The sequence below is a fragment of the Podarcis filfolensis genome (assembly GCF_964270895.1).
Source record: "Podarcis filfolensis genome assembly, chromosome: 5".
Classification (NCBI taxonomy): domain Eukaryota; kingdom Metazoa; phylum Chordata; class Lepidosauria; order Squamata; family Lacertidae; genus Podarcis; species Podarcis filfolensis.
The window spans coordinates 65,354,129-65,367,801 of record NC_139608.1 but is presented as its reverse complement, the minus strand read 5'-3'; the positions used below and the strand labels follow the sequence as shown (position 1 = coordinate 65,367,801).

At 42.6% G+C, this 13,673-nt stretch overlaps 1 protein-coding gene across 11 annotated transcripts in view; it reads right to left on the bottom strand.

The window, feature by feature from the left end:
* Window positions 1-13,673, bottom strand: part of PRKG1 (protein kinase cGMP-dependent 1) — a 668,505-nt gene that overhangs the window by 504,250 nt on the left and 150,582 nt on the right. Inside the window, exon 1 of one of the 11 annotated variants that reach the window (XM_083614094.1) lies at window positions 9,919-10,877. The exons of 9 other annotated variants lie outside the window; for them this stretch is intronic. In XM_083614094.1, the coding sequence (XP_083470220.1) occupies window positions 9,919-10,229 (311 nt within the window). In that variant the 5' untranslated portion in view covers window positions 10,230-10,877. Of the gene's footprint in view, window positions 1-9,918; window positions 10,878-13,673 lie in introns of those variants that run through there. One more of the 11 variants, XM_083614084.1, reaches the window with a different exon arrangement.

Sequence of the window (13,673 nt, the reverse complement as noted above, 5' to 3'; positions counted from 1 at the left end):
GAGGAAGGGGAGGTCCCATTGTACAAATGGAATTCTCACACAGTGCTGAATATAACGCAGTGGTCTTACATCCACCAGCTTTAGTAACATGTATTACTTCATTTATTTCAAAAATTAGGAAGTCAGTCTTGCTGCCTTTGGAAGCCCCCCCGGATTTCTGTCCCAAAGTCCTAATGGTTCTCTCACACACATTTTCACAACCTGATCACTGCAACATGAACTGAACAGCTCACATCTGGGTGAACTATCACAAATCACAAAAATGTGTGACTTCCCCACATACTCCATGCTTTCCCATGTAGTACTTCCTTCTCTGATACTATAAATTAAACTGGACTGGAAGAAAAGTATCCCTGGAAGGATGGACTGGGGGTTATGAACAGCAAGCAGGGAAAAGGCTCTGAATGCTTTCTCACTCACATACTACTCTAGCCCTTGAAATTCCACCATATTCCTTACATATCAGTGGAGCAAATCTGCATTAAACATCCAGGTCTGCATCAGCCTTCATGTGCTATCTGGGTCCAAGAGAGAGGAAAAACCTGAAGTAAGTGAGCGAAACAAGACAGATCTAAAGAGACTGTCCTCTGTCTGTGCTGCCCATCAAACACTGAATAGTTTTCCAGCATACAGCTGAGGCTTCATCGCAGTGGATTCTAAAACAAGGAGCAGGAAGAACAAACAGAGAAGCGACAGCACCGTTCAGGTTTTGTAGCAGGCTCTGATGCTACTTAACCTGAAGAACCTGCCTCTGTAAACTAGAGATCTCCCTTCAGATTGAGGCGAGTTCCCCAAGGCATCAGTCCTGCCACCTCATTGACACAGTCAAGGCAACTAAGTGGGTGGGGGAGAGAGAGAGGCAGAGATGGCAAAAAGACCAGCAGCCAAGCATTTTAGCCTGTGGTTGCTAGGATACTGTGGAGACCCTCCACTGCTAAGCAGACAAGGGAGAAAATAATAATAATAATAATAATAATAATAATAATAATAATAATAATAATATGTGGCTAGGCCCTATCGACAAACAGCAGTAACAATAGAAAGATGCCGCTTCCTCTTGCCCATCTCCACTAGTGAATGAGTTTCCGGTGAAATAATATGCTTTACAAACCTGGAAACTGTTACTCAGTAGGCTAAGGAGAAGAAAGACAATTCATATTCTAGAGCAGCAGACACTGGGCCTCTGGTTAATGGCCATTCAGTCTGCAATTTGAAAGCCAGTTTTCTAGGACACAAATCTCCCCTACCCCCTAGAGCATTTAGAGGTTATCTTATCAATGTCCTAAAGGTTTCCATGGCAATGAGCAGGGCTCTTTTTTATTTAGAGAGAAAGAGAGAGAGAGAGATCAATTCTGATTATTTTCTTCTTTAATAAGTAGTTATTAATGCAAGAGAGGTTATCTGAAAGATTACAGTGTCATTCTATATAAAACTGCCAGGAATTTTTTGCTGAAGGGTTAACGAGCATAAGCAGGAGTCTTATTTGGCTGTTTGTCCGAACACAGGAGGACATAAAATGGGAAGAGGACACTGCATCAGCTTTGTCCCCAGTGCCCCCGTGCACCCAGATATCTCTTCAGACCTTTGTGTGTGTTTTACATGAAGGTATGAAGAACACATCTACTACACATGTCCCCTGCCTTATCAGGGTTTCCAGTCCTGAGAAGGCTTCTGCATGTGTTCAGCCAAGCGAATGTAGAAACCGCCTTCAGACCTTTGTACTAAATATGCAAAGGTCTGAAGAGGACCCTGCCTGCGTGAGGGCACTGTGGGCAGGCCTTGCATGCATGCTACCCCTCCCCACTTTAATCCCTTGAATGTTCATATGTCATAAGGTTACCAGATTTTTTTCAATGAATCCAGGGACACTTTTCAACTTCCTACTAAATAGATGGATTTTGTATGGGGGCCTATTTGTAAATCCAAGGACTGTGCCCAGGAAATGGGGATGTCTGGTAACATATGAGCATCTGAACAGGGCTAGCTTATTCACATCATCTCAGTGTTTGCATTTTCTTTTCAACAGCATGGTTCTAGCAGTTATTACTGTCAACAACAAAATATATTATGGGTATTGCTTAATGATGATCATAACACACTCCTTCTAATAGATTTCACAGTTTCAGAGAGAATGAAGATCACAGTCCTACAAATCCTAAATTTATGTTCTAAAAGTAACTGTATTCTAAAACTTTGCTAAGACATATAGTGAACTATTCCAAATAAAAGTTTCTCCCGTGTTATAGAACAACCCACAACTTTCTCCTACATTGCTCTAAAGGTGGCTGAAACAATTTTATAAAATGCGTCATTTGTAACTGAATTCCTTAAACGGAATGACACTGGCAAAGTAACTTATTTTGAAATGGCTGAGGCAAATACTGACACAACACAGTGAATTAAGCCTCCCACTATCTATCTTATAGCTGGTTATAAATGGTCAGTGTACTACCATTAGTTATCCAGATAGCTTAGCTAGGACTGGGTTGGCACAACCATTCAGGCAGCTGTTTGAAGTGGCACATATATATTAAAAAAACCACTTCTGGAAATAGGGTAATAGCTCAGGTTTACGCACTGCATCTGCCTGAGCTGGTTCCCCATGAAAGCATCTCTACAACATTCCAAATAGAATTTTCACACACATCTCTGAGAAGGGATAAGCTCATAAGAAGAGCCCTGCTGGATCAGGTCAAATGTCCATCTACTCCAGAATCCTGTTCTCACAGTAGCCCACCATATTCCTATGGGAATCCTGCTTGCAGGACCTGAATGCAAAAGCCCTGTCCCCACTTTTAATTTCAACAACTTGGGCCATGTGAACATCTCCCCATGGGGACATTGTGGAGAAACACCAGCACACAAGCAGGAAATGGCACTTGCACTTCCTATTTCCCCCTCACATCTTCTCAATCATGCCCCATCAGTAAGATCTCAGAAGCCTCCTCAATGATACTGAAATGGATTTTGGGATGCACTTTATTCTGTTTATGGATCCTCTTGCGCTGCTCCTACCCCTTCCCCACACATAATAGCAAAAGCTCTTGAGCTAGCCCTGATCATAGGCATCTGGCCTATATTCACCACCCTGTCAGAAAATTACATTCCCCTTGAGTAAATGCAAATACAATTTACGCAAATCCTTTTGAGTCCTCTCCCTCACCTCCCATTTATACAAATCAGTCCACAGTCTGTGCCAAAATTTCTCATGAAGTCTGCAGGTACATAATGAATACTTTCAAAAGCATTTTGCCTCATATCTGTTTGGCAGCTCAGGCTTAGTCAAAGGGTGAAACCCAGCCTCACAATAAAAATCTCAGCAAAATGCCCACAATGAGAAACAATGGTAACTCTGCAAACATAAAGTTGTAAAGGACTAGGATCATTGTGCAATAGACCTTGATGGCACTTTGTGTGCTGTGCAGAGATGCTTTAAAAATTTGTTCTTTGCTATACATTAACTAACCTGATTCTACAATTCCCAGACTAGTGCAATGTTTGGAATGTAGTTACTTCGCAGATTTCACATCTCCAAATTTTACCATGTGCTTAGTGGTTCAAAAAATAAGGTCCAAAAATGTATATAAAGATGTGTACTTTAGGATAAAATACACACTCCATAGAGATTTTTTAAAAATTGCAGCTTAATGTGGAAATGGGATGGAATGAACATACGCAAAACGGGCAAGGACTGACCTGCCCATCCCTAGTGTTGAAATGTAGCCTATATATTTACTTGGAAATAGATCCCCACTGAAATAAGTGGAATTTACTTCTGAACAGTACAACTACATACTTTATTGTTTTATGAGACAGGGAGAGGGAGGATAGCCTATAATCCAAAAACTTGTTAAAACAGATTAAAAAAAAAAAAATTCCTGTTTTATCACTTAAGAGAAACAGATGAGTAAAAAGAGGCCTCATTTCGAAACATCCATCTTAGTTGCAACGCTTGAAACTTACTGAATGTTTAAAGTGCAAAATAAACCTGTATTTTATTTTGATCAATACTGCTACTTGTTTGTTTGTTTTATTTATATCCCATATTACTCCAAGTGCAGGATCCAAGGCAGCAATGGGGCAAAAAAAATAATACTGTAGCCTTTAAGGTGCAATTTTTACTGCTTATCTTGCGATTTACTTACGCCCAGGTTATTTTGCATAGGAGTCACCTTTCTATAGGAGAAGAGAAAGCAAACTAACAAGAAAACAATAATCACAGATCCCAGCAAACAGCAAAGAATGCCCTCATTTATAGTATTTATATGAATGAGAGAGCTAATGTGTAACATAATTCCTTGCTATTCAGAGCAGTGAGCAGCAAACCTGCCTTCATTCACAAGTTAATTGATCATATTATAAGGGGGAAATGTTATTCATAAACATTAGACATTGAAGTAATGAGGTTTCTCTCTCCTTCTGGTCTATGATTACTTATAAGTGACCATAAGTAAGGGAGAAACTCTCCACAGAAGCAACAGTTCTGAATGTTAACTCTCAGAAAGAAAAGCTTGATGGTTATGCATAACCCCCAAGCAGATCATGCATTTGATCATATCAAATGGCTAAACAGAACATTAGTTCATCAGTGAGCTGTATCAAATAGGGAAAGCGTAGACAGCAACATTGTGTTTACAGAAATCAACATTTAAGCTATATAGTCTATCTTCAAGAAGATTTCTCACATCTGCAGGTATTTTATCTACCTCACAGGAATTGTTAATATAGCATCTAAATTTGTCAAAATGAACTCTGTTTGCAAAATACCAATGCAAGTAGCAACTGGGATGCTACTAATAAATGAAATCATATAGTGTGTTTTGACATAAGCCATGAATTGCTTCTTTTTTTAAAAAAAGAAGTATGCGTGCTTTTTCATGATTACCAAACGGTATACATGAAGATTGATTGGACAGTCATGAAAGGAAATTAAGAATCATGTGAAGGATGCTGTATTTCTTCTTCAGAGGTTTCAATTTCTCAATTAAAAACTTGTGGCAGCAAGTGAGAATCAAGAATAGATTATTTCCCTCAAATTTATTTTAAAAGATTCAAAGTCAGATTTATTACAACTGTCCTTTCACCATCTCCTTTCTAAGCAGGTAAGCCAAGCACAGGAAAAATATTCTGAAAGGATTCTTTTTTCTTCTTCCTCTCCTTTGAAGACATTTCAAAACCACAGAGAGAAGCAAGATCAGGAACGCTAGGGCAATCCTCTGAGTAAGTGCCAAATGGGACTTGTGTGCTGTGTTCAGGCTCTGTATCTTATCTTTGTCACAATGGATCTTCCCTGATTTTTCTGCTAGTTGCAAAGAATGTCAGACAATAAGGAGCTCCCTACACTGAATGCCCATTCACTCAGCAGCATCTTATTGACTGTCACTCCACAGTTTGCTGCCCACAAGGTTTCCAATAGGATTTTGTTTTATGAGAGTATTGTACCTTCCCTCCCCCTTTTTCAGAACACACTGTCACAACCTCTCTCCCATTTTGTCATTTCTTATAATTTTATTGCTTGGTCATTTTTTTATTCTGAAGCCATGTATAAATCCAATGGGATGCCACAAATCTGTCCTCCGTAAAGGAAATGCACTTTGCAAATTCTTCCTTACCTGAACATGTATTGTTATTTTTAAAAGGGCCAGAAACATCATTAGATAAATAGGCATGATTAGGACCCCCAATAGTATATTCTGGAGGAATGATGGCTCACCTGCTTTGCACGAAGAAGGTTCTTAATTCAATCTCCAGTTAAAATAATCAGGTAGCAAGTGAGAAATACCTCTGCTTGAGTCTCTGGAGAGTCACTGCCAGTCAGAGAAGGTAATACCAGGCCAAATGGACAGACAGTGGTATAAAGCAGCTTCTCATGTTCCTGTGTTATGGGCTGGCCCACAATTTGCATTTTGACTCCCACTGGAAGGGAGAATCTCTATCTGAATAATTATCCCCTCCACAAGTTATACTCCCCCATACAAGATATGCCTACCGTGCCACCTTTATCTGTGGCTCTGGATATGACAGCCAGTGAATTCAATTACCGTATTTTTTGCTCTATAAGACTCACTTTTCCCTCCTAAAAAGTAAGGGGAAATGTGTGTGTGTCTTATGGAGCGAATGCAGGCTGCGCAGCTATCCCAGAAGCCAGAACAGCAAGAGGGATTGCTGCTTTCACTGCGCAGCGATCCCTCTTGCTGTTCTGGCTTCTGAGATTCAGAATTTTTTTTTTCTTGTTTTCCTCCTCCAAAAACTAGGTGCGTCTTGTGGTCTGGTGCATCTTATAGAGCGAAAAATATGATAATTGACAAGTGACAAGCTAAATCACCTCTTACATCCTCTGTTATCACTTTCTTCTATACAGAAGGACAGCAGGCATCAGTGATACAAGGAAATCCCAAGAGGAACATATTCTCAGGCATTTGAACAAAGGGAATGTTTTCACAGAAGTCATATAGAAAAATATGTATCAGAACATTATGGAGCTGGGAAACAAAGAAAACCATTTATACTCCTACCCTTTGAGCGTTTTTGCATATATATTGTTGATGGTGATGTAGAAGCATGTATGCCCTGGTATTCGAATCACAAAGTACTTCATGTCTCCACAGAGCTGAATGTAAACTGGGGCATTTGTTTTAACAGAATTTTACTTATTCTGTATTCTCAGTGGAACATAACGCTGAAGTGAGAAAACTCTTTGTTTTTGCTAACCGCGTGAACCTTTACAATTCAGTGATTTAATTTGCATGTGGGTAAATTAAATCCAATGTTTCTTTCAGCCTCTTTGAGCCTTCTAACATGGGGCTGGCTATTCATCTGACAAAAAAACAAACAAACTGTAAGCCACCTCAGTGTACTTTCCAACTGACCAGTTGTTTGTACACCCAGATAGGCTTAAACTGGCCTTGAAAGCTGATGAAAGGAATTACTCACATCATTGGTTAAACAGAAATGTGGCAATGATGGAGCAATTTGACAACTGCCTATCCAAATGGCCGGCTCCAACATGCAATGGATTCCCTTAATGTTGCCACAAACTGAGAGCCAACTCTTGAATATGCGACTCAATCCTAAACTTGTGTGGAGGCATCTTTAGCTTCCAGAGTGTGAGCCAGAAAAAGTGTTTGTGTGTGTCACATAAGCACACAAGTGAATTTGCTAGAGTTTCATTCCAGTACAACAGGGATAACCGGCATGATGTCCTCCATATGCTGTGGCCAACCAGGGAGTTCTAAAAATGTACAAATATGGATTGACGGTAACGATAACCCAGAGGTGAAATCCCAAGATAATCAAACACATTTTCTGTGTTCCAACAATTGTGTTACACACGGTAAGTTCTTGTGAGTCTTTCAATTCATGCCTTCATCCTGAGTAGCAATTCTAACTTGTGTTGATGATTATGAGTATAGGAATATACAGAGTTGTTGTTATGTAATCCTGAATTTATTTATCCTGATGTAAAAGGTATGGTATGGGGGAGTATTCTTAAAATGTTTTCACTCAGTAATAAAAACCTGGTGTTAAGGGATTTACACTAATATATGTGCCTTGAGAACTACAGCTTATGTTGATCAAAAGTTTTTCCTTAAGCTGAGAAAAGAAAAACAATGTAACTCAGAGAACCCCAAAGTCCAACAAGAATTTGAAACCACATGAGGAAACTGAAAAGCAATGTATATTTTATGGATGTGAGTAAGTTTCCAACACTCATTTTTCAATTTTACTCAGAAGTACAGCTCAATTCAATTTACTCCACAGACTTGTCATTATGTAGTCCTGGATTTATTTATCCTGAGGAAAAGGGAACGATATGGGATGGGTGTTCTTCACTCAAGAATAAAGCCCTTGTATTTACTCCCTTTGGGAGTAAGTCCAATTGAACTCAATGCCCCCTAATGCTTACTAAATGTGTATAGGATCATACTGTCCAAAGGAACAACTGAACTCACACCAACATCTGTCGACTATTGCAACCCATAGCTTCCTGCTTTCGAAGCAAAAACATTGCATTAGCTTTTGACACCTCTTAAATTCTAACTTAGGTTGTCAGAAAGAGCAAAACAGACACCTTTCCCCCTTGCTCTCCCCTCTAAAAAGCCTTGTCAGTTTTGACTGCCTTGGTGGACTTGATGAGCTGTGAACGGTGAAGCGGACCAGACTTCTCCAAAGAGACTCAAGAGAGATGAGAGGAAGAAGTAATGCTGGCGAATGGAGAGGAATCAGAAGGAAGTCCTGCACTGGTGTCACTGTGCCCCAGAGACACACTAAATTATGTACTAGAGAAAGCCCAGGCTGCAAACTCATGCGAGGCACCTCTCTGTTTCAGACAGCAGTACAGCCAAGAAGAAAGACAGAAGAGATGAGGGTCTAAGAGTAAGCCACACTCTTCTCAGGGTCACTCGGAAGAATGCAGAGAATGGGGCTATCACAGTACATATTTTGAGTGCAAGGACTGAGTCTCCCCTGCCCCCGTACATGGGATGCAGTAACCAATAAATGCAAAGTGTGCACAGCGTCCCTGCCTTTACTTCATCACCAAATAATTGCAACAAGGCACCATATAGCTTGAATTAAAGGGTTAGGATGTCAGGGACAGAGGCAGGCTTGAACCTTGGGCACTTTACTTTTGAGAAATTAAGCTCTGGTCTTCTGTGTTTCCTCTCTTTCTTTGCAGCCTCACAGCCCCCACCTCAATACACCAGTAAGGAACTGCGGACAAAGTTTGAAATGAAAGAGTAAATAGACCCAAAGCCTTCCACTACCCAGGAGGAGAGAACAACAACCACCTGAGGGTCAGAGGAACAAAGAAATCTTCACAGTAGAAAAGGAAACTTGTTCTGAGGTGTAGAAAGATAAGGCTGCCTCTTCAGATTCTGAGAGGACACTAAAGATGGCAATTCAGTGTCCACTGACCTGGAAGTAAGCCCCATTTGACTCAAAGTGGTTTACTTCTGAGTAGACATATAGGACTGTACTGTGAAGGGGCTGTCTAAACCCTTATAGTCGTATTCTCACTGGGAACAGAAAGAGGAAAGTGACTGAGTGGGGAAGGTTGTCACTCACATTCTTACCTCTACCTTGTGATACCACCAATGCTCAGCTTGCAGATAGATGGCCTTGCAAGCAAAGAAGTGAAAAGCAGCTTTGCAGAGAGCTACTAAGTCATAGATATATGTCACAGATAAAGAGCATCCAGGTCACCTTTTTATGTCACACAGAACGGTTAAAGAAAATACCCCAAATATTTTTGCCTGAGTAGGTTCCAAAGAAAACTTAGGTTCATAGGAGAACATGTTAGCAAAAACACCCCTCTCTCTTTAATAAATACCTTGTAAATAGGAAACGGGTGCAATTAAAAAAAAAAAAAAGGTCCGTGAATTTGGTTCACATAGTTCAAATGACAGGCAGTCCCCAGTTAAATTCAGGGCAGAAAGCCACAACAATATCAAAATCCCAGACAGAAACGACATACCACACTGGAAGAGACAGTCTGATGATGCGGTTACTGCTGTGATAATTTTGAGAAAGGGAGAAGGGGATAAAATGAGAGAAACTGTGCTCCCCCGCCCTTCACATTTCCACACTCTAGGAACTCTCATTTTTCTGCAGGGGGATTTGGATACCTTGATATCTGAAAAGGACACAGAGGAATGTGGCGTTGGAAATGTGGGCAGCTCAAAAGATAAAAGAGTTTTTAGCGCTAGGAGGGAGGGAAGGCAGATTGGGTGGAAGCAATTTCTGAAGCTGAGGAGGAAAGCGATGGGAAGCAGAAGGCGGCGCACAGGGATCCACAAGGCGAGTGAATGGGCAGTGCGGGCGACAGAGACAGATACACGGGGGGAGAGAGAGAAAGAGAGAGACCGAGACCACATCACAGGGACGCCACACGGACACAACGCTTAACCCCTGGCTTACTGTGGGCTCTTGGGGTAGAAAGGCAGGGTGACATGGCTGAGGTCCTGGATGTCAAAAGCGGTGGGCTCGGCTGAAATGGCCTGCCTCTTGGTCCTCTGCTCGCCATGCAAGGTGGTGGAGCTTTGCTGGTGCGCCTGTTGGGTGGCGGGCCGGATAACCGAGCGGTACTTGTCCAGTTCGTTCTGCAGCTTCTGGATCAGCTCGTCCTTCTGGTCCAGCTCCAGCTCCAGCTCGTCGATGAGCGCATCCCGTTGCCTCAGCTCCTCGATCTTCTCTTGCAAGGCATATTGTAAATCCCGCAGCGTCCCCATCCTTCAACCTCCTCCTCCTCCTCCGCCACCACCTCCTCCTCCACCTCCGTGGGGCTCCTGCCTGCGCCCCCCTCTCCGCGCGTGGCAACTTTCCCCCCCGCCCCACAAAGAAGTAGTAGTAGCCGCCGCCTCCTCCTCCTGCCGCTTGTCCCACTTCAAGCCAACTTTGCCAATCGTTCCTCCGATCGACCTGCTGCTGCTGCTGTTGCCGCCGCCGCCGCCGCAACCTCCGCCCGCAGCTCCTGTTAGCCTTTTAACGCGCGCCTCCTCCAGCCTGGCTGGCTTGGAGTCGGCGCTGTTTTTGGCTCGGCGCGGCGATTCAGGCTACGCGAGGAGGCTTCGAAGAAACATCATCGTCTTAAATGGTGCCCCATCGGCACCAGTTCAGCGACGGCTGGGTGGTTAACTGTGATTTCTATCTTGCCTGCGTCAAGCTAGACTGGAGAGAAAGGCAGCGAGAGGGAGAGAGAGGGGGAGAGAGAGAAGGAAACGGAGGGAGGGAAGGAAGGAACAGAGCGCGCGAGGGGCGTCTGCAGCATGCCGTAGTCCAGGCACTTTCCCTCCGTCGCTCTTCGGAGGGCTACTAGGACTCGGCTCAACTATACAGCCAGCGGCTCGCTTCTCCCCACTCCCACCCCCCTGGCCGCCCCGCCTGCTCGAGGTAGGTGAGGGGGTGGGCGGTGTGGCATGCCAGGCACTTCACGCTGAAATGGGCACGCCACGTTTGCAAAGGAATGTGCAGCCTCTCTGGACACTTTTCATCGGGAGGGCGGGCGGGCAGACAGCCTTAGTTACGCACGCAGACAGGCACTTCGGCTATAAACATCCACAGGAGTAAGGGCTTGGCCAGACCTTCTCCAGCCGTCCCCCCCCCCCCCCAAGCAACCTCCAGCTGTGGTAGAAGAAGTTCCGTTTGGACGATGGGCACACGCAAGATCTCACACGCGCACCAAGCAGTGCCTTGCGGTTTAAAAACGCACAAATAAATTAGAAGCAACAGGGACTGCAGAGCCCATTGCTGTCTGGGGTTGGCGAATGCCCCCTTCAGCCCCAGTTAAAGTGCATAGTGCCCAGCGCTGGACAGGTTGCTTTGGAACCCAAGGCAGAAAATAGCACAAGCATTTATTTCCCAGGGTTTTGTTTGTTTGGTTGGTTTTTTAAAAACAACAACAACAACAACAACAACAACAATTAAATTACTAAGAGTTCGCTGCCCATTTATAACACCCAGAAGCACTCTACTTAATAGTAAGAAGTGCTTTAATTAACCCCCAATATGTATTTTAGACTGTTTATGGTCACTCAGTTGGAAAGCACATATCACTCTGTATATGTCAAGGCTCCACATGTTGCAGAGAACACAGTGACTGCTCCTCCGCATTCTCCTTAAGCACTCCTAGTAAAAGACAGATCTTCATAGCCTGCCCAAAGCAACCTAGCCTGCCTAAAGCAAACTCCAGGTTTAGGGAAAGATTTATCTGTAGCGCCAAACACTTAGAGACACACACATCTAAAATATTCATTGTGAAGCCATTACCAGGCCATTTCAAACAGCCCTATAGCAACCTCCAGGGGTTTTCTATCTTTCTGCTTTCTGATACCTGAATTTCAATTTTTGAGAACTTAAGGAGGCAGGGCATAATTAGTTTTTCCAGAACATCCACTTTTTCTCAGGACAGTTATGTCACTTGTCCTACTGTACTACAGTTGGGTAGTAAACTCACTCACCCACTGTGTCATTACAGCCACACACAAAAAGAAGGCAATTATCTGAAAAGAAAAACAACTAATTCACCAGAGGCTGGGAAAAGTAACATTTTAAATGGGTTTTGAAAGAAAACCTTTGGAACAGCTCACTGGAAAAGGCTGCTGACTATAAAGTTTTTTTTAAAAATCATACTCATTCTTGCTTCAGTCATGAATGGGTTGAAAGGTAACAACTTCATCAACCTGGGATCTTGCTGGGTTTTGGCCTCACACCCTCAAACTGTGTAATCAGAGGAGAGAAACAGGTGCAGCCTTCATTCTGCACCAAAATCCAAACTAATTTAGGCCCAGGCTGTCCCTACTTAGCAACTGATGCATGACTTCAGATAAAGCACCTGGATCCTGCACACTCTAGCCAATATTCTTTCCCACCTGCAATTCCAAATCTCATACCAGGAAACAAAACACTGCCATGAAACCCCCTCACTGCAGAAGAAGAAAGGAAGTAGTGTGCGCAATGTGTCTTATTACAAATGCTTTGAGATATGACATTTCATGGCAAAAACAGATTATTTATGCTTCTTTCTGCAGGCTATTTCTGCCTTATATATGTGCAAACTCAGAACTACAATTCTGGCTTCTTAATCCTGCCAAATCTGCATAAAAGTTAAGTTCATCCACAAAACTCAAAGGTGGAGCTGCTCTTCAGCTCACTTCTATGTTATAGAATGAAATGCTCCCCCATAAACATCCTAAAGTGGTTTTACAATAAAAACATCAACAACAAAATCTACATTAAAAAACCCCAATTTATTGGCCAATGCAGATGAACACTGTAAAATAATGTATACTTAAAAGGTTTGTTGGAAGAGGAAGGTGCTGAAAATACAGTAAAAGTCTGATATATAATGGGAGAGAGTTCCAAAGGGCAGGTGCTGCCACTCGGAAAGTTTGATTCATACATCATATGGAATGGACTTCCTGATGAGATGGTATCTGCAGGAGGTCCCTTCCTGCAGAGCACAGTAAATGAGGGGTGAGATTATATTTTAGGTATCTTGGTTGGAAGCTATACAAAGTTTTATACATCAGCACTAGCATCTTGAACTTTGCCCACTACCTAAGTGGCAAGTCTTTCAACAGTGCAAGTCCTTCAACAGCAGCATAAAATGATGAGATATTCTGCTGCAGTGAGTACTTAAGCTGATGCATGTCATAGTTGCTGCAGCTTCCAGTTCAACCTCAGCAGCAACCTTACAAAAAGCATCTTCCAGTGGTTCAAACTGGAAGTTACTAGTACATGGACAACAGTAGTCAGGCTGTCAAACACAACATGTCACACAGATGAAAGTCAAGTTTACACTGATCTTCTACAAACATGGTTCACAGGATTGATGCAAACATATATGTCGTGCAATAGCATCAACTTCACATGTCACAGAAGAAGAAGAAGAAGAAGAAGAAGTTACCATCACAGAATTTTAGTATCTCCTCACATTGTCTCAAGTGAAATGCTTTTTCAGTAGAGTCAGTTCACACATTTAGCTACTGCCAACCAAGTGTTTAGTACTAAGGTTTAAATAAACCAAGGGATGAGCATACATGTGTGGTGCAAATATCAAAAGTTTGAAATGGCATACTCCCATAAGGTAAAGGTAATTGGCAGGAGAGATGCAGTATCTAATGGCATTAGCCATCACAGCTAAACTTTGAACTTCCATGTACTGAGGCAGTAGA